Source organism: Trichoderma reesei (genome assembly GCF_000167675.1).
Source record: "Trichoderma reesei QM6a unplaced genomic scaffold TRIREscaffold_5, whole genome shotgun sequence".
Taxonomy (NCBI): Eukaryota; Fungi; Ascomycota; class Sordariomycetes; order Hypocreales; family Hypocreaceae; genus Trichoderma; species Trichoderma reesei.
In genome coordinates this window covers 1-19,972 of record NW_006711152.1, presented here as the reverse complement: position 1 = coordinate 19,972, position 19,972 = coordinate 1, and the positions used below count along the sequence as shown (strand labels likewise).

At 43.5% G+C, this 19,972-nt stretch overlaps 6 protein-coding genes across 6 annotated transcripts; 3 read left to right on the top strand and 3 right to left on the bottom strand.

Moving 5' to 3' along the window:
• Window positions 1-3,014: 3,014 nt before the first annotated feature.
• TRIREDRAFT_105223 (uncharacterized protein) lies at window positions 3,015-5,451 on the bottom strand (the record flags this gene model as incomplete). The annotated part of the gene is made up of 4 exons (XM_006963536.1): window positions 3,015-3,400; window positions 3,503-5,020; window positions 5,081-5,242; window positions 5,298-5,451. The coding sequence occupies 4 exons, from the start codon at window positions 5,449-5,451 to the stop codon at window positions 3,015-3,017; spliced, it is 2,220 nt and encodes a 739-aa protein (XP_006963598.1).
• Window positions 5,452-5,967: 516 nt separating this feature from the next.
• TRIREDRAFT_105222 (uncharacterized protein) lies at window positions 5,968-6,469 on the bottom strand (the record flags this gene model as incomplete). The annotated part of the gene is made up of 2 exons (XM_006963535.1): window positions 5,968-6,346; window positions 6,411-6,469. The coding sequence occupies 2 exons, from the start codon at window positions 6,467-6,469 to the stop codon at window positions 5,968-5,970; spliced, it is 438 nt and encodes a 145-aa protein (XP_006963597.1).
• Window positions 6,470-8,092: 1,623 nt separating this feature from the next.
• Window positions 8,093-9,632, top strand: TRIREDRAFT_105221 (uncharacterized protein; the record flags this gene model as incomplete). Its single annotated transcript, XM_006963725.1, has 6 exons — window positions 8,093-8,138; window positions 8,190-8,400; window positions 8,448-8,695; window positions 8,749-8,871; window positions 8,940-9,161; window positions 9,214-9,632. 6 exons carry the CDS (start codon window positions 8,093-8,095, stop codon window positions 9,630-9,632), a joined length of 1,269 nt encoding a protein of 422 aa, XP_006963787.1.
• A 426-nt stretch (window positions 9,633-10,058) lies between these two features.
• On the bottom strand, window positions 10,059-11,138 carry TRIREDRAFT_105220 (uncharacterized protein; the record flags this gene model as incomplete). The annotated part of the gene is made up of 4 exons (XM_006963534.1): window positions 10,059-10,426; window positions 10,485-10,754; window positions 10,877-10,979; window positions 11,043-11,138. 4 exons carry the CDS (start codon window positions 11,136-11,138, stop codon window positions 10,059-10,061), a joined length of 837 nt encoding a protein of 278 aa, XP_006963596.1.
• A 777-nt stretch (window positions 11,139-11,915) lies between these two features.
• TRIREDRAFT_58601 (uncharacterized protein) lies at window positions 11,916-15,751 on the top strand (the record flags this gene model as incomplete). Its single annotated transcript, XM_006963724.1, has 2 exons — window positions 11,916-12,162; window positions 15,384-15,751. 2 exons carry the CDS (start codon window positions 11,916-11,918, stop codon window positions 15,749-15,751), a joined length of 615 nt encoding a protein of 204 aa, XP_006963786.1.
• Window positions 15,752-16,014: 263 nt separating this feature from the next.
• Window positions 16,015-17,195, top strand: TRIREDRAFT_105216 (uncharacterized protein; the record flags this gene model as incomplete). Its single annotated transcript, XM_006963723.1, has 2 exons — window positions 16,015-17,043; window positions 17,190-17,195. 2 exons carry the CDS (start codon window positions 16,015-16,017, stop codon window positions 17,193-17,195), a joined length of 1,035 nt encoding a protein of 344 aa, XP_006963785.1.
• Between the last annotated feature and the right edge of the window lie 2,777 nt (window positions 17,196-19,972).

Here is a 19,972-nt window from a genome sequence, read left to right as displayed (position 1 = left end):
CAGCCTTCTACCCCCCCCCCCCCCCCCCCCCCCTGGACACTATTTTCTTTGGAATGAACTGCTGTGATTGCAGGATCAGCCTCGCAAAACAAAAAGGTATACAGGCTGATTGCACTCCAAACAGTTGAGCGGGTTACACACGGAAATAACAGACGTAACAGACCACGGCTCCCTTCAGACTCGTCGGGATAATCAGGAGATGACTTCCAGACTTGTATAGGTAACTATGATACGCAGCTTTTAGTCAAAGTTTGCCCATTAACAGCAATCACCAACTATTGAAAACACCTACTCATGCAAGTGTCTCCAAGTACCCACAGAGCGATCGTTACAACTGAGTAGCAGACTTGGCAGGCCATAAACGAGCCCGGAACGGAGCATATCAGCTTCGCAAACCCATAAATTCATCAGCGCTACTCCAGCGATCCAGGTCCCTCAATCCTCTTAGCGAGTGAAGATTGTGGGTACTCAGTGCCACTTGTTACTCGCATTCCGCGGTTCCGTACCGAACAATTGGCGAGCTAAAGTACATGTATGTGGGGGTACCATCCGTCGCCGAGATGTTTCGAAGGCGAGAGACCAGTTCCGTCTCACAGGTAGGGGTTGATTCTAGTTCTTCATCTCATTTCAATAAACAATAGCACTCGCCAAGTAGCGCGCGACTCGAACAAAGGAGATATTTGGGTTGCAATCAATCCTTGACAAATGGCTGCAGCCTTGCCACATGAGGGAGCATGGAACAAAGGCCTCGTAGCATTCGCTACGACTACGGATCATACCTCCTTCGAAAGGAAGTAGGAGGGGTGATCAAAACCAGGGCTGCCGTCTTGGACAACAAACAGCATGCAATCAAAGCCTTTGTGAGAGCATGCAGTATGGCAACGGATAAGGAGGTGCAGAGGTGGTGCTGGTGGATTGGCTTTCTAGGTACGTACACAAGTCAGAGTGCTTATGACTGTGCTTCGTATTCAGCTTCTGGTACCTGTTGGTGGTCTGGACCAAGGTACATCGAACTTTCGCCGACATTGACCATTGCTCGCATATTGTCTATATTTCGCACTATTTATATTTCGGTTAGAGTCTCCTATACCCAGTGCAAAGACTCCGTCTGAACGAACTGCTCAAACAGTAGTAGTGTCACCAGCGTTTAACAATGTCCCAGCCAGCCCTATAGGTAACAATCGAGACAGTGTGGGGAAGAGTCGATGGATTTCTGGGGATGCATTCGATTACGTAACACTTGCATGGAGGGCCAACCACGGCCCACCTTAAGGGATGCAAAAAAGATGCTACACGAGCATTCCTACAACGACGGGCAAAACGGACAGCCTAGGACTCGATTGGTATCCCTCGTCTTCGCTATATCATTTGCGATAATACGCTCGCTCTTTTCCTGCTGTGTACATGATGTGACCATATTGGATTTCCCCACCCCTGTAGATGGAGCTATTGATCACTACTCCTTGTTGTGTACCGCATTTTGTCAGGCTCGTAGAGAGAGAGTGGGCTATAATGAATGATTCGAGACAGCGGTTAACGGGGCTTGGATGAGATGGTTCTATTGTCGTCTCATTTGCTCTTTGCACGGATATTGCCGGCAGACTGTGTACATATGATTTGCACATTTGGACATTACAGTTCTTTTCTCTAAAAACTCAGCATTAATACTTCACGAGGCACCTCCACTACGTTGCTGTCCCGACGACGTTAACAAACAAATAAGAGCCTCTACCCAACACTTGTAGTAAGTATCTCAGGCCAAGGCATTCAGCTTTGGTCACCGCGAACTTACATAGAGTCTGCTTATCATTATTCAAAAAAGTATCCGCCAATTCGGTGAGTTTTGTGAGCAGTTTTAGTAAAGTATTTTAGCGAGCATAGTGCAGAGCCACCTTGTGAAGGAGATCAAAAGAGATCCAGCTTGTCAAGGATGCTCTTTTTGGACATGGCCGAGGCTACGCATTTACAATCGTAGCCTCTAGCTGTACTTTAGCGAATGGGATACCGAGATCCAAACTTCAGTCAAAGAAATCACTGTGACTTGTTGACAGTAGAGGAGCCTCCGGACTCGCTTAGCATCAAAACGCGAAGGATAATGTGATCATCGGTCAATTTGGTTTGATGTTACCCGCGATTGAATGGCTATCGAAGAGAGAAATGCTAGGAAAGGGCATAAGCCTGAACGCTCCACGGCAGATATCGCATCATCCAAGGCGCATCTCTGTCTGACAGCATTTCCAAAGAGCACATTGATTCCCATGGGCAGCGAAGCAAAGCGCAGCGCTGAACATTGCAAACGCTCCCCATCCTGTGCCACCAGTCGTGAGTTGTGGCGTAATCTGAACCTTCTTTGACAGCATCAACATTAACAAGGCGTATATTTGGAAGGCTAATAAACCATCTATCACCAGGCGCTACTTTTCAGCCAAATCTCAAAATTATCATCCAGCCCGCGACTGGGGCGAGAGTCACTGCATTATGCAACCATTCGGCGATGTTGTCACAACCGCTCAGCCAATCAGCACAGATCGCAGAGGTTACCCTAGGATCTTCGTTCGTCGAGTGCATAAGTTGTCGTATGAGAGCATCATTGTAATTAGACAGAGAAAACAACTGTCGAGAAAGTACCTGAGGACGTTTCAGTCTATGGAATTGGACCAATGGAGTGAGAAGCAAATCCGCAACAGTATACCCACCTCAACAGGTACCTCGGGTCAGTGAAGCTACTCTTCACGCCAAAGTCGACTCATCTGCCCTTCGATGTAATAGGCAGAAGTATGAAGGTCCCTTTTCAAACTCTACCTACACTTCCTCGGGGCGATGTCGAGAAAAAGGGGCGGCTGAATGTTAAGGTGACTCCGCCAAGCTACCACAAGTAAATATGTTACCTCTTGCTTCATCTGCATGCAAAACGTACGATTTCTAGACGAAAATAGCCGTGTGCTAAGAAGACTCTTTCACACGCGAGTAACACTATGAGATGTCTATTTAAAGTGACCGTTCCGTCCGATTCACTATATAATGTACGACGTGAAGAATAACGATATCTGTAACAGCAGATTGAGAAAAGCGTTTCTAGTTGGCTCTGGACTGTCAGGGAGTGTTGGACTCAGATTGCCAGCTACACATGCAGCGGTGTTGAAGGCCACATCAGCGGCTGCTTTCCACACTGTCGTCACGTCGGTGATCATGGGAGCCGTCCAATACAGCCGGCAGTCAGCGTGATGAACAACGTATTGTGCCGGCAGGCCGTCATCGACATGGTCCCACGTAATCGCATCTCGCACGTTGATCATAGCAGCAGTGGATCTGTTAAGTGGCAATGTCGAGTATTTGGAGAAGATAGCTGCCTGGTGATCATTCTTGGCAAGGCGCAGGTAACGCGCCATGTAGCTGTGTACTATTGTAGACACCGAGTCAGCCGTGTTGGATGTTGTTACAGATAACAAAAGACCGTTGGGAATGGCCATGCAAATGGCGGCGGCTTGTACAAGTCACTTACTTTCTTGCCAACGAAGGCTCTGCGCGCCCTTGATACCGCCTACCCCTTGGATAGGGCCTGGAATGGGGCGTCCGCCCATCACGACCGACTTAACACCTGCCTGAGTACGAAGCATCTCTGACAAGATGCTGCAGATGGAGGCGCACACGCCATCGTAGAGGAGGATAATATTCTCGGCGAGAAAAGGTTGCGTGCTATTAAATCGAGACCCATACCCAGTAACTTCGATATTGGCGCCAAGGCTGTTGTTTCCTGTGCGTACATTCTCATCGAAATTCCACCTCATGAGGTTCGTGTAGTTTGTGTTTTGGTATACATGCGGTCGAAATTTGTCTTCAAAGCTGGCGAATGGTTTTCCGCTCATGTTGTAGTCTGCTTGATAGTTGAAAGGCGATTCCCACTCTCTTAGTAGGGTCGAATCGTTACTGGAAGAAGGGTTGAAGCCAGATAGTTGGTCATCTACAACCTCTACCGCAGCCAAGAATCCGTCGCTCTCTTTCCAGCGAGATAGCGCATTTCCGATTATATCAGGAAAAAGCTGACGGAAGAAGTCATATCCCAAAACCACATACCCACCATCATTGGCTTGGAGATCGACGACGAGTTTAGACTTGCCCGCGCCAACAGCATCCTTGATGCACCTCTGAATCACAGCTTGGTAATCGGACATGGAGACTGTGATCATGTCGAGCAAGGAAATGACGACGACATCATCAAAACCCTCGCCTTCAAGGAAATAGCACGAGGCAACTTTGTCTCTCGTGCTTGCCAGCGCAGGAGGGTATCCTAACATAGTTGGGTCGGAACGGCTTGACGCTGTACTTTTGGTAGTCATTGACCGGGGGGTGATGCGAGCGTTATCCTTCATGGCGCCGTTCGGATTGCAGAACTTAGCATAGAATGACTCGCCATCGACAACGCCCGTCATGTCGGCTGTAATGGAAGCGAGGTTCTGAATGACTATTTGGCTCTTGTTTGCCAAAGTAAACACAGTGCTGGGACCTGGATAGAGGTAACGAGTGCGGCCGCCTTTCGCAAAATAACCGGTCCGGTGATGGACAGCATGAGCTGCGAGGGAGAAAAACATCGAATTAAAGATGGCATCCTTGTCTTGATAGCCCACAGCCTGGGAACCGAATTCATCGACATAAGTAGCTGCGTCAATGCCGTTTATGTGGGTGATGCTGCTGGCTGCGTCCGCGTTGGCGACAACGTCCTCTAATAATCTCACAGTTAGAACTGGTAAGTCAATCGTGTGTGCGCAATCCACGAGGCGCAGCCTACCATAAAATTTCACGACAGGAAGGCTTACGCCGTCTTCACTGATTGACACAAGAGATTTTGGACGTTCAAAAGAAAACACCCTGCTGAGAGCATCTGGGTAGAAGAGAAGATGGCCGTCGTGGCCCTTTGCAATGATGTTGAGGTACAAATCGAGCTGAAAACTGTACTCGCCGTCATATTTGTCCGCTTGCAGGTCGGCCTTGATCTTGGCAAGGTTGGCAAAAATGTCGTAGCCTGTTGCAAACGACCTCAGCAATACAATCGTCTAACTCAAATATGACCTGGAGCTCTCACCTGGGAATGGGTAGCTCGCAGGAGGGTTTGCCTTATACGCCGCATCACTCTGCCAGCTCAAATAAGGCGCCATAGCATCAACCAACTCGACGGCGGCATCTTTGCCCAGCGGTACCGACTTCAGGCATTCGTGCGCGATCTCGGCAGCCACCGTAGGAGTCGCTGTACTCTGGATTAGGATGGCTCTGCAGCATCACGTCGAGTTCAAAGAGCGAACCATGAGGAGATGTCGACTTTTGCGCCGCCCAAAGGGCGGAGACGCGGGCGCACGGCGCAGTCGCGGAGGCCACATCAGTTGACCTGGTTGTTTCGGAACTGATGAGCTGGGCGATGAATACCCATGAGACGAGGCAAACATAGAGCGAACCCATCTTGCCAACCCTGATCCCACTGAATCTGGACGCAATTTAACGCAGCCACGAGAGGGCTGAACGTTTGGCACAGAAGTCAAATAACCCGACGAACCGTTTGTTGGCGAAGATCACTTATGTATGTAGGTACTAGACACTGCTGTGTGGCGGCAAATCAAACCGCCCGATACAAGGGCTCGATTTGAGGGTACTGCTATGGCAGGGTGTGCATATCCGCTCTTCTGCCATTAACGAATCCTAGGTCAGCATCCGCCCCTGTCCTTTGGGAGAAGGCAGTCTTTACGCCAGGATCAAACGAACAACTCTGCAACTGCATTATAACATATACATTGATTTCAGATTGCTTCATGATCTCACAGAGGTTGGGAAAAAAAAGAAATCCCCTTCACTACGACATGCGCTTCTGAGTTGCAACTGCAGATAGTGAAAGTAAGCCCGCCAGCAAGACGTGTCAATTATGCTCTCGGCTATGGAAGGGTTAGACAGGTTAGACAGCTCCTTGTTCTGACGACGCGATCAGTTCTCAGCCCATCCTGCAACGGAGGCGTCTGTTTGATAGGCGGCCACCTCGGAAGAATCGATACTACGCTTCTTGTCCTCAACCCAACCCGCAACATTAGCGCCGCCATAGGCTGCTACCTCAGTGGAATCAATATTGCGCCTCTTGTTCTCAGCCCATCCAGCAACAGACGTGTCAGTCTGATAAGCCGCGACTTCCGATGAATCGATATTGCGCTTCTTGTTCTCAGCCCACCCAGCGACAGATGTATCCGTTTGATAAGCTGCAACCTCGGAAGAGTCGATGTTGCGCCTCTTGTTTTCGGCCCAGCCAGCAACAGAGGTGTCAGTCTGATAAGCCGCGACTTCAGAAGAGTCAATGTTGCGCTCCATATGCCTGTACAGAGTCTCAGTTAGTCTCAAGATTGACTGCTGTGATAGGCTGCGGCGAAATGTCGTACTTGGTGGGAGCAGCCAACACGAGAGCAGCCGTGGCGACGATGGTGATGAACAGCTTCATTTTGATAACGGCTCGAATGAGCGGCTCGAGGTGATTGCAGGATTTCAGCTGTAATAGGAGTATCTGTCAAGAAAAGAGTAGAGATGAACGGCAAGTGGCTTTGCCAGCTGCCCTTATAAGCCGTTTGGGACCTTTGACGAATCACTTACCACATAGCCTTGTTGCCAAAGGCTGGAGCTTAACTCAAAATTGACAGAGTATTTCCATGCTACGTGACGGTCCTTGTCAAGAGGAGTCAAGTTGCCGATGTCCTCATTCATCCTTCGAAGAAGCTCTCGGCAGAATGGAAAGTGTGCAGTTCCTTGAAGCTAGTGAATGGCTGCATCCTCTTTCTCCTGGTTTCTTCAATAATCCATGCATCATGAAGGATCAACTACTTCTCCCTACGGTTTCTAAAGGATTCAAAGCTAATTCAGGAATACCCCTGCAGGTAGATGTCGCTGATGATAAACCCGGCTTCGTGACGGGAAGTTCCAACCAAGGTTTTAACATTGCAACATATCTACCTCGTCAAACTCATACCTCACTTTTCAGACTTCCTGTTATGATATGGCCCCAACGAGCTACGATAGACTGCAACTACCTTCTAAGGGTTGTGATTGTGAACGTGGTGTGATGTGAAGGGATTCTGCAAGAAGTCAACTGTTTATTCCGCCAGTAGCTGGCTTCGATCCGATGGCCCTGTCTCGATCCTCAGTAATATTTGAGAATCGGAGCTAAACAGAAGTTCTGATGAGAAGACGTAGTCGGCAACGCCGAGTTCAGCGGCAACATCCTGTCCGGTTGACGATAGTTCAACTTCAGTTGTCATCATACATAAGGGCCGTTGGTCAGCGTTGCAACTTCGTATCCAGAACGATTTCCATTTTGAGTAATCACATCGAAATGGCGTGCTTAGCTCGATCCATCACATGAGCAGTGATACCATGACCATCGCAGGATCCTACGATCATACCAGATCAATTGAGCATGGCGCAATGCAACAATAGCTAGCCGACTTCTTCACTTCCTTCCCACAGCATATGCGAAGACGAAGATTGCGGAAACGCAGAGAACGTCTGCCCTTTAGCGTTAGCCTGTGAGTTTTTATGTACACCATACCGGCATGAAGCATCGAGATTTGACCCAGTCGCTCCTGGAGGATTCATCGAAGAGTTGAAGCCGCAGTGATAAGTTGGGGGAGTAATGGTGAATACCCGAAACAATGGCCCCTAGGCGTATGAATCTGTAATTCCTCACCAGCACCAAGCGCCGAACTCCCCACAGATAGGCCTGATCTTTCTCAGTGCGATTATTATCAGCTCTATTGCTCTTTATGTGCGCAAGATCTCAGAAGTTGTATTAAGGCACTGCTACTCTGGAAGCCAAGACCTTGATGTACGATCAAGTACAGGATATACACGGGATCGTAATTTGACAGCGGCCCCGGTTATGCCGGGAATCGTGCAGTGTAAGCGGATGCGGTAGGTATCATTTCTTCTGATACGAGACCTGCGGCACTCGGGTACCTAGGCGGGCTAAGCTCGCTCGGAGGTAGTAAGGGTAGGTACCTTAGGTATGAGCATCAAGTCGGCAAGGCAAAGTACCAGGTTCTTCTTTGCGGCTATCTCGGAGCTTCTGACAATGTTGTTGGTGCCTGGTAGCGAAGAACGACATCGAAATATCTGGAGTAAGTACTGCCAGATCCAGCGAGAATTTGCATTTCTCTCGGCTGAAACAGCATCTGGTGTCTATTTCCGCCGTATCATCGCTGGATCTTTTGTTTCATGGTTCTTTGCGCTTAAGCAGAGCGGCCCCTCCTTTGCGCGTGGCATGATTCTAGACACACACCCCTGGGGCCGCTATTGCATCACGTCTCCTTGTGAGAAATATACGAAAACTTCTCTCAGCCGACAGCTTCTCAGCGTCTGGGCGCCGTCCAATCCAACATAGTCTGTTAAGCTTGACTCTATAGCTGCTCCTGCGAAGACATGGCAAGCCAAAAGGCATCCTTGAATGGCTTTGCCAAATCATGGAATAAGCCTTGGAGCAAATACGATTCAGCTGCCTCATCAAAAGATGAAGACTCGACCTACAGCTTGCTTTCGGGAGAGAACATTCGGCGCCGAGACTCTCAAAGACGAAACTGGCCTCTGGCCATCTCCGTGGCCGTAAATCTTATACTGGGGTTTGGACTTACACTTTTGGTATTGCGAAAACAAAGCGACCCTGCGCTTCAGATATATTGTAAGTGTGCACATCGATGACTCTTCCGGGCCACGAGCTGACGCGTTCGGAAGCTCCTGTGAACCACCTGATTGAGTATCATGTAACGAACATTTCTACCGGATTCATGACCAAGACCCCATATATGGGATTTCCAAATGACGAGATTGATGGAATGTGGGAAGATCTCTATCAGTGTAAGCGACAGATATTCCATCTCTAAACCAGCGGGTTAGTTGAGCTGACTCGAGGCATCGTGTTATAGACGGTGACAGTGCCATAACAAAAGAGGAGGCAGACCGGCTGGCGCTCCCGACAATCAATGAGAGAGGTACCGATAGATATCTCATACAACTAGAGGTCTTTCATCAGCTTCACTGCCTCAACGATCTCCGGAAAGCATTCTATCCGGAACGATGGCCTAAAAAATGGGAATACAATGAAGACGGGACCGTTAACCGGAATACGATGCAGTTTCGCCATTGGGGTATGAGACAATGTTACTGTCATCACAAGTTCCGTTTCTAACAGCTTCTTAGACCACTGCATTGATATTCTCAGGAGCACACTTATGTGCAACGCTGATGTTTCTCCCATCACTTGGCGTCTCAATCTGCCCGTCGGCGCGGTGCTGGCCCCTAATCTAGAAACAACACACACCTGCCGTAACTTTAGCAAGATTGTCGAGTGGGCTCGAATGCACGAGGCAACAGACCTACGGCAAGAGGTCACGCAGGAAGAGAGACAGGAGATTATTGACAACCCGCCCTTTGATCAGACTGCGTGGGAAGATCTGTCTGAGTTCTGGGCAGCTTTTCCTGGCAATACATACTTTAAACAATGGCAGACTGGATGGAACGAGACTGACGAAGGACGCGCCTTCTGGCATCAGTGGCACATCGATCAAGCACAGAAGCATGAGGATCTCCCTGAATTTGTCGAGCCGCATGACCATTGACTCTGTACTTGTTCTTTTGGATCAATGATGGACATTAAGAATTGGTAGGGAATTTGCATATGCATATCTCCTGCCTTGCGCTCCTACCAAAATTATAATATGATTCTGCTTTTGTTGCATGACCACGCTGCCGCCTTCGAAACGCTACCCGAATAGGTACCTACCTTATTCAAAAGCAAACCACAAGCACGGGTACTGCACAATAGACAGCTTATCCCAAAAACATGATGCATGATTCTCTGATAGCAAGTAGAACCGCCCAGGTTATGCCTTGTCATTCGGTGTCGACATTTGTAAGGCGGATCCCTTCGATCTCTAAATCAATGGCAAAGCAATATTATATTTCGCATAGAGGCTCATAGAAACATCACTGGGACCGCATATTATATGGTGCTTGGTATGTATTTAAACCCGCTACGGCGGTTGCTAATAGACGTCTGACGGAATTCTCTTCTGGCCGCTTGGTGGCTTGACGGACAGAAACTGGTCCTCGGTATACGGCCTCTCTGGGTTCCAATGCAAGATGTTTTCATACTTCATGCATTTGCGCGTCACGTTAAAATCTATGACTGGCGCGTCGAATCCCTCAACCCACATTGCGGTATACACATCCGTGCTATATCGGCATTTCAGTGTCTGAACAAGAGTATGAAGACAGTGCAAGGCGTGAATCTCGCGTACAGCCTCTCGGCCTCCATAGTAATGTTCCGCATAAATCCACATCCGAAGTTTATTCAGGCAATGGATGTCATGCTGTCCTTGGTTCGCTGCGAGATACTGGCCGTCGCCGTAGCCTAGTCATCCGTGTTAATCTCATACTACACATTCGAGCATTGTAAGTCGGTCACTCACCCCATTCCAGAGGTGCTTTGATCAGGACATCTGGGTCTTTTCCAATGCGGCGAACTTCGTCTTCTCCTACGAGAAACAGACGATCTCCTTTATGCAATCGCTCCCACGCGTCATCCACATCTGGCGAGGGTGGCTCACGGTAGATGGATGAACCGTTGACATTATGCCTGTTAATTAAAGGCGTCTGTATCTGTTGCTCCAGTAACTCGATTTTGGTCCGCGTCAGTAGAGGGGCTGTCGGGTGCTTTAGCAAGTCGCCAATATGGCAAACTATAAACACCAAGGCGACTCACAGTATCCATTAACCTGGACAACCAGCTCATGATCCGTCATTTGCGGCTTGAAGATCCATGCGTAGCTGCAAAGTGACAGAGCAGTTATAAGAAACAGACAATCAATCACAACTAGCCACAGAGTCGGCGGACAGGAGATTCGCGAGGATGTGAAGAGCCATGCAGACTTTTGGGGAGTTGCATCTTGGACTTCAAACAACGTCTGAATGTCACATCATGTCTTGTTAATGGAAAGTCCCTCAGTCGCGTTCCATTGAGTTCTTACTGAGACAGAGCTGCTTGGTCGGCTCTCATCGGTAACGAGGCGCTCAACCTCATTCTCATCCTTTTCGAGAGGCGCGTACTTCACTCTTGAGCCCATATTGTTAATGTTGAGGGTATAGTGATGGCTTCCTAGCGCTCTGAAGATGATAAATGCTAGTATTTCCTTGAACTCAGTCACGACTACGTCAAAAGTTCATTCATACACGCCCCTCGTCTTGTCCGCTCTTACCCCTCCCGCCTGTATGTAAAATAGGTAGTCATGCACGCCCTAAGATCGGTCATACGCGATGTAACATGGAACTGGCTGCATTGAAGGATTCAGATGTTGGTCGGCGTGGGTGAAAGATGGATACCCGCACGGAAGTCCGATTGATACGCTTTTACTGCCGAGACTGCAGAACCTTGTATGGAGCACGATGAGAAAAGAGGCAAGGACATGATCATCAGTCAACTGGGTTGTACGGGCGTCCCTCGCTGTACAGTTTTTTGCTTCCAATCAAGGGCTCATGGAATTGAATGAAGAGTGTGAAGAAGTAATGGATTCTATGGAAAATGATGAGCTTGCAAAGGAAAGGGGAGCGACAGTGAGTATTGATCTACTATCAACAACCTTATGAGCCCAGGGATATTTGCCTTCTTCTCTTACTGACTGGTGTTACTGCAATGCATAATAGGCTATTCCTCGTCAATCATGGCTTACTCGATACTGGAGACTGACATTCTTCATTCACCTCTCTATTGTTCTGCTTTCATCCAGCCTGATCTGGGCGTCTTGCAGCAAGATCTTGTATCGGCCAACCGATCATGAGCTGATTGCATCAATTAATGGGTGGTGTAAGTCAAGCAAAGATGTTCAATGGTTTACGGATTGCTGATGATTTACTCTTCAGCACCAATCTTAGACCGACGTCAGTTGCATCTCGAGCAGAGGTGGCTCAAAAGCGCATTTGTAAACAGTCATAACACCCCGCCATCTGTTCTTCGCCAGGAGCCGTCCAAAGATGTTGATGCAGCTTGGGAATATCTGCACAGAAATGGACGTGTCTTCCTGATCACAGCAGAAGAGGTTAGACGCCTAGGCAAGAATCCAAAGACTGCCGTGATAGCTCCTGAGGCATGGCGTAAGTACCAGCGCGAAGCATCCTGCCTCACCGTGCCCCCCTAATCTGTATGCTTACAATCACTCTCCCAGACAACGGCGAGGAGAAGTATATCGCCATCACTCAGTCCTCACATGACCTGCATTGCCTGAATATGATACGACGAGGAATGTTCAAAGATTACTATTTCAACGGCACAATAAGCTGGGCCCTGGAGCAGCATCTCATGCATTGTCTTCACTCACTATTGCAGTCACTTCAGTGCAGATACAGTACTGACATATATCTGTCCGCATGGGTTGAGGGCCAGGAGTTTGCTGTTGTCGACTTCAATATCAGCCGCCAGTGTCTCAGTTATGATGAATACATGAACGAATGGACACCAAGAACAGAACATTCAGAGGAAGAATTTTACAAGTTGCGTGCTCCTCCAGGGGCAATTTTTCAGCCTGCTAGTGTATTCTGAGGAGGAGTTGGAGAGCATCGCCTATGAACAACCAACGGCAGATTCGAGTATTGGTTAAAGGCCTAATGCTGACAGACGTGGAATATGCAAGGAAAGCGAAAGCATTGTTATATACAATTCAAGCTACTAGGTAGATACCACTCTCTTGTTTTCCTACAAAAAGAACATATTAAAAGACTCAATATTACATTATATATGCGATTTCTATTCCCAGTGGCTGTTCGACGCCACTTCATGTATATGAGATTACCGTTCGCCTTAAGAGCATAATTTTAGGGTTGTCACTGCGAGAGCAACAGACGTATGCTTCTCTATCCTTATAGTAATAGAGGGCAGTTTTGCAATCTATCAATACACGTACTCATATTATGTCCTGACTCACTCGAAGTGCATCCGGCGGCACAGTCGTCGTGGCAAAGTCAACGTGTGACCTTTGTGAGCTCGGCTCCCAGTGCAAGTAGTCATCGTAGTTTACACAACGGCGAGTGACGTTGAAATCTATCACAGGCGCATCTTGATCCTCCACCCAGGCGGCAAGATACACATCTGTGCTATACTTGCATTGCAGCGACAGCAGAAGGGTTTGCAAACAATGGAGGAAGTGCGCCTCTACTATAGGATTCTGCAATTCTTCGCCGTAATAATGATCACGGAACATGAATCTGCGGATGTTGTCCAGACAATGGATATCGTGGGAGCCCTGGATCCAGGCAAAATATCTCTCATCTCCGTTCGCTAACAAGATTAGCAGTCTATACATTTCTTTTTGTAGACAAACCTTGGCTGAACAAACCTTTCGCGTCAACTATATAAGCTGCTCTCTCAGGGTCCTTTCCAAGCTTCCGGACCTCGTCGGCCGTGATGAGAAAGTTACGTCCCCCGTGAGTCAGATACGTCCACGCGGCATCAACATCTAACGAAGGTTTCTGTCGATGGATAGAGGGTGGTGTGTTGTGCTCATTGAGCAAGGCGCTCGTCAGCTGTACGTCGCGCATATGGACTGTCAAACGGTCGAGTAGTGGTGCTAGATGAGTATGTCAGCTTGTGCCCTCGGGGTTGAGACTATTGTGCCCTTACAATATGTGTTGGACCGAGAAATAAGCTCGTGATCAGAAGGTGAATGTGTAAGACGGTACCATGAGAGCCACAACACTACTATGGATAACAAGAAGACCAGGCCCTCAGCAACAGCAAGGAAGTAAAGCCGACCTTTGGACACCTTCACTCCCTGTAAGAGAGGCCATGATTCCAACAATGAGTATGCACGGTAGAAGCGCGTATCCTTTGCCATCGCCATATTAATCTTGCAAGAAGCAATGCAAGAAAGCCTTCAAGACGAACAGCCAATGGATTTGTCTTACCCTGAAGGAATTCTGATGGCCTCGAGCTGAAGCAGGCCCAAGGTGATGATGAGCGTTTGCCTTTGCAACAATCCCATGTGTTGGTGAGTTCGAGATCGAATTACCACCGCCTCTTCGCACGCCGCTGAATACTCGCGTTACTAGTGATGAAAGCTTCTTCCTCCTTCTCAAACTCATATTAGCAATCCTTGCCTGTACACTCAGGCTAATTATGCATTGATCCTTTGTAGTTCGGCTCAGACCGTTCCGCTTCGTTCCAGGCAACAAAACTTCCCACGCTGCAGTCATTCCATGGCATTCTCTGAGGGCTGCTCAGTAGCAACACATACATAGCATACTCCAGTAAGCATGCCTTGCTGCAATCATCTCTCTGGGCCAGTTAAGCCATCCCGGTCGTAAGTCGAAGATCGAATCCTTGTCCTCGCGATATACGAGGCTAGTAAAAAGTTCGCACCTAATACGTCCATGATTGTAACCCCAAGATCCATCGCTGTGTTTGATCCGGGATCTCGGCTTCTAACCCCCAGCAAACCTGTCACTTTCACTAATAAACCTGTCACGAGCGATACCTGTGTACTGAAAGGTACCCCTGCACACCTGGCACGTCTTTCGGATATACGGAGTGAGCCTTTTGTGCCTTGGATCAAGACCCTTGTAGTTCGTATAAGCAAAGAGGTTTTGCACAGATGGATTCAGCAAGGCAATTGCGCAGGATGACCAAGCTACGCCTGTTGCATCTCGATATGCCACTGCTGTGTTTGCATTGACTTGCATCACCGAGTACTCTCAATACCCTTCAGCTACTGCCATGTTTTGATGTCATTTGCACTTCAACAATTGTCTACGCTCAATATGGCCATCAAAGGTCGCTACCAGCTCGTTCAAGATGATTTCGAAGAAAACCCCATAATTTCATCGAGGCCTCAGTCTTCTTTTGTCCAGTGGCTTCGACTCGGTGTTGCAGTTGACGCTTGCTTACTTGTTCTCGCTCTCGTCGCCTTTGTCTATTCACTTTCGGCTGTCAAAAAACTGGACGACCACGAGCTTGTCGTGGCTACAAATGCCTACTGTAATTTCTCACCTATCTCCGTTTCAGAGTCTGTCGCTTACAAATTGCGCATGCAGCGCCACTCCTCGATCGTACCACAGTCAATCTCGAGACTCGGTGGATGAAGGCAGCGTTGTTGAACCAGCATAATCCCGGAGGTCCTTCAGTATTTGTAGAGCCACCATCTCCCTCAGTTGACCAGGCATGGGAAGCTCTATATGAAGGTGTTCGATTTTTCCTTATCGAGGAGCATGAAGTTCGTCGCATGGGCAAAGACCCAGAATTTGCCGTCAAGGCACCTGAGCAATGGGGTACGTTTAACATGGGCAGTCATCTTCTGGACTAATTATAACATACTTGTCTCCAGGCATGGGAAGTAACAAATACCTCGCTATTGGCCAAGGCCAGCATGATGTTTACTGTCTGGACCGGTTACGAAAGTTTGCATATGCAGATTATTACTTTGAGAATAAGACTGCAGAAGTAGAGCTTGAGACTTTGCGCTGTCTTCATATGCTTTTACAAACTCTACGATGCAAATGGAGTGTAAATCTATACACAGCATTTTGGGTGGAAGGATTTGAGACGGCAGCCGTGGACTTTAATGTATCTCGTAAATGCCAGGTTGATAATCACGTCTTATCACGGCATCACAAAGAGTTGTTTACTAGGGAACAGTTTGAATCTTTACAGGCGCCGGTCGATGCAAGAAGGAGGCCAGCGGACATATATTAATATAGGTAGCAAGGAGAAGTGTTATATATAAGTCAGAAAAAGAGCGCCTAAGAGTTTAATCTTATGTGATATTTGTAAGTGATAGATTGTTTCTGGCGTAGCATTAGGCTTAGTGCTATATGCAAACTGAGGTACAATCTGAGGGACCGTTTCTTTCCTATATAAACGTAATGTTCCTGCAGGCATTTTTACCTCACCACCCCTCCTTTGCCATCTTACAGCCATGCTTCCTGTCCACGCCTTTGCCCATCAAACAAAACATCATGGCTGAAGAATTACACCATCTAATCAAGGTCAACAATTTGAAGGAGATGAAGGAAACTATAACAGCAGGGGACCTAATAAACCAGTTCTCGGCGGCTGGGCTTACCCCTCTTGGAACGGCAATAGTGTGTGAGAATCTACCTATTGCGCGACATCTTCTCGAGAAAGGAGCCGACATTAGTCTGGGATACAAGTCGGAGATGTGTCTCGACAAGAGCCTCATGCAGTCTGAGTTGCCAGACATCTGTCCACCAATTCACATTGCGTCTGCACTCGGACTGGCAGATCATATCCGATTGCTTGTCGAATATGGCGCCGATGTCAACGATCCTCGCGCTGTTGAGTACGGCGCTCAAATGCTTCCTCTGTACTTGTCAAGGGGGAATGCCACCAAGGCTCTGATTGGTCTTGGCGCAGACGTCTGTCGAAAGAATGCAACAGGTTTCACTCCGTTATTGCATGCAATTGCGCGTGAAGACGTTGCTTCCACGAAACTGCTTGTGGAAAACGGAGCTGATGTCGAAGTGGAAAGAACAACGCGGTACCGTCTCATACTGCCGACCGAAGACAATGCAGAGCAAGTAGAGGAACGTCTTGTTGAGGGGTCATCCTCGCCACTGATGGTCGCTTGCCACCAAGGACGACTCAGGCCCACATCTGCCGAAATGATACAGATACTCACTGCTGCTGGAGCAAACGTCAATCGGCGTTTCCAGATAAAGAACATTGAGAAGGATATTGTTTTCACTGCCCTCTCTCTTATCTGCGGCTCCCGGACTCCAGCGCCTGTAGTGAAAGGTGCATATGCAAAGAAGGATCAATATGGCGAGAAAGAAGTGGAAGCGATCAAGGCGCTTATTACTGCTGGCGCAGACATTAACCACCCTCCTGTGGTTTATAATGTGTGTAAAGGAGATGTGCCATTCCCTGATTTCGAGTTCCGCCTGGAGGTAATGCAGGCGCTTGCTAGCCAAGGCATAGAGACACAGACAAGGGCGGCTCTTAAGGCATATTTAACAGCCTTAGCAGTGCGTTTTAAACACCCTAAAGTACAGCACCAGGTAGAATTAATATAAGGTTTATTATAAAGGATTATATAAGTCCTTTTATATAATTATTTTTATTTTAAAAGTAAAATAATAATTATTATAATATTATAACCTAACACTTATAGTTATAATAGTAGGCTACCCTTAGTAAATAAAACTAAATAAATATTAAACTATCTGGCTAATTAAGAATAAATTATTAAATTATTAAGATAATTTATTAATCTAGATAGGATTATTTAGATTTATAAATAATCTATCTTAGGATTATTTAAGCCTTAAAATAATTTTATTAAAATAACTAGATATATAAGTTATATTTATATTATTTATTTAAATAATTTAATTAGCTAGTTATTATTACTTAATAGCATTTATAATATAAATAAATTAAAACCTAAATATTTACTATATAAGTATATTAACTAGCTATATAACTATATATGCCTTAAGTACTAATTTAACTCTTTACTAGTATAAACTTAAATAGCCCTTATATTAAAGCTATTTACTTAAATAGTTTATTCCTTAAAAAATAGTATTCTTACTAACTATAAAAACCTAGTTTATTATATAATAATAACTTTTATTTAGGAAGTTACCTTAAACTCTTAAGGCAATATTAATTAAAAAAGTGTTACTTTAAAATAGAAATAAGTAACTATAATAAGTTAATATAGTAACTTTAAGAAATATAAAACTTAATAACACTACTTAAAATATAGCAGAAAATATAGCATTTTAATAACTTATAACTCTTAAAAACTTAGTTTAATAATTAACTTAAGAATAAGCTTAATAACAGAATATAATTATAGCCTTAAAAGCTTAACTAAATTAATAAGCACTACTAGTTATTAATATACTAGCTTTATATTAAAAAAAATAACCTAGAGAAATTATTAAGCTATTAATACTAGCTATATATAATAAAAATATAAAAAAGACTAAAGTATTTTTTATAAATATAAAAATATACTTTAAGTACTTTCTTATAACTATTTTAATAAATAAGATAAAGATATAAATTACTGCTTTTTAATTAAAAAAAGCTATTAAAGACTAGTTTAAACTTTATTAATAGGATTTTAAAGCTATTATTAATAATATTAATATATATAAAGTAAATACTATAGTAATATATAATAGCTATAAGCACTTTAAATAATAAGTTAAGGATATTTTTAAAGCTATAAATAAAAAGAAAGAAGCTAAGAATTAGCTCTTTAACTTTAAGCAGAAAGGGTTATGCTTAAAGTTTATTATAGAATTTATTTAAATTAGTGCTAAAATAAATATAAATAATATATTAAAAAAAGTCCTTTACTATTAAGGGCTAAAATTTAAAGTAAAGGATAAACTTATATAAAATAAACTCTTTAAAATATTTAAAGCCTTTTTTAAAAAAGCTATTTAAATTAATAATTAATTATATAAATAATAAAAGGAATAAAGCGCAGAAAAATATAATAATTAAAAAGCATTTTAATAAGGAAATATAATAAATTATAAAAAAAAGCATAACTTTATAATATATAATAATAAAAAACCTAGACTAATAAACCTTAATACTATTAACTAGAAAAAATAAAATAAATAGAATATTAAATGCTATAACTATAAGAAAAAGGGATATATTAAGAAATACTACTATAGCTTTTAAAAGAATAATAGTAAAAAATAGTTACTTATTTTAAAACTATAAAATAAGAAAAATATTAATATAATAACACTTACTATAAATTATAAATATTTTAGCTAAATAGTATATTATAATAATATATATAAAATCTACCTTAATAATAAAAAAGGATTAGGTTATTTCTTAAAAAAACCTAAAAATAAAAAAAGCATTAACACTTTTACTACTTAGCTAATAAATAAGAAATTTAAAAATAATAGAATTTTAAACTTTAATATAATTAAAACTAAGGATATTTATATTTACTATAAATATAAAGAATTTACTAAATAGAAATAATTTAAATAATAAATAAAAAAAGAACCTTATAAAAAATACAGATTATAAAATCTTAATAATACAGAATATAACTATAAATATTAATTTAATACTTTTAAATTAAAGATCTCTTTTAAGACTCTGCTTTACCCTTTAATTAATAAAATTACAGAATATAATAAATCCCTAGCATATAGTAAATTAACTAAAAGAGGATTTATAAAAAAGATTCTTATATAAAAGGATATTAATAAAATAATATAAAAAGATATTAATATATATAAAAATTTTAAAAAAGAACTAATAAAGGTTATAATTAACCTTTAAAATATATAGATACTAAGGCTATACTATATACTTATAATAGCATAATAATTTCTAAAATAAAAATAGACTTAGCTTAAACTTAACCTATTTATTAAAAATTATAAAAAGACTAATATATTAAATTATAATAAGTACTATTATAAAATATATTTAAAATATAAGGTTATAATATAGTATAAAATACAGAAACTACTAAATTATAAATAAGAAAAATTTACTTTATATAATTCTAACTAATGCTAATAATATAAGGACTAATAATAAGAACTAGTAGCTATAATTTAAAACTTATAGCAGTAAGGATATAACTTTAAAACCTATATAAGAGGATAATAAATAAATAAGAAAAAAAAAGTAAGTTAAAAAGATATTAAAAAGTATTATAAACTAACTAATTAGTATATATTAAAAGAAGGATACTATTAGTACTAGAAGTATAAAGTTAAAAAGGATAAGAATGCCTAAATACCCTTATACCTTAATTATATTAGCTATAAGAATAATATAATAAATATATAATACCTTAACTTAATAAAAATAAACTTTACTTAATAAAATAAGTTTTTAATAAATAAAATACTAAAAGGATAATAATATAGTCATATATAAAACCTTGTAAAA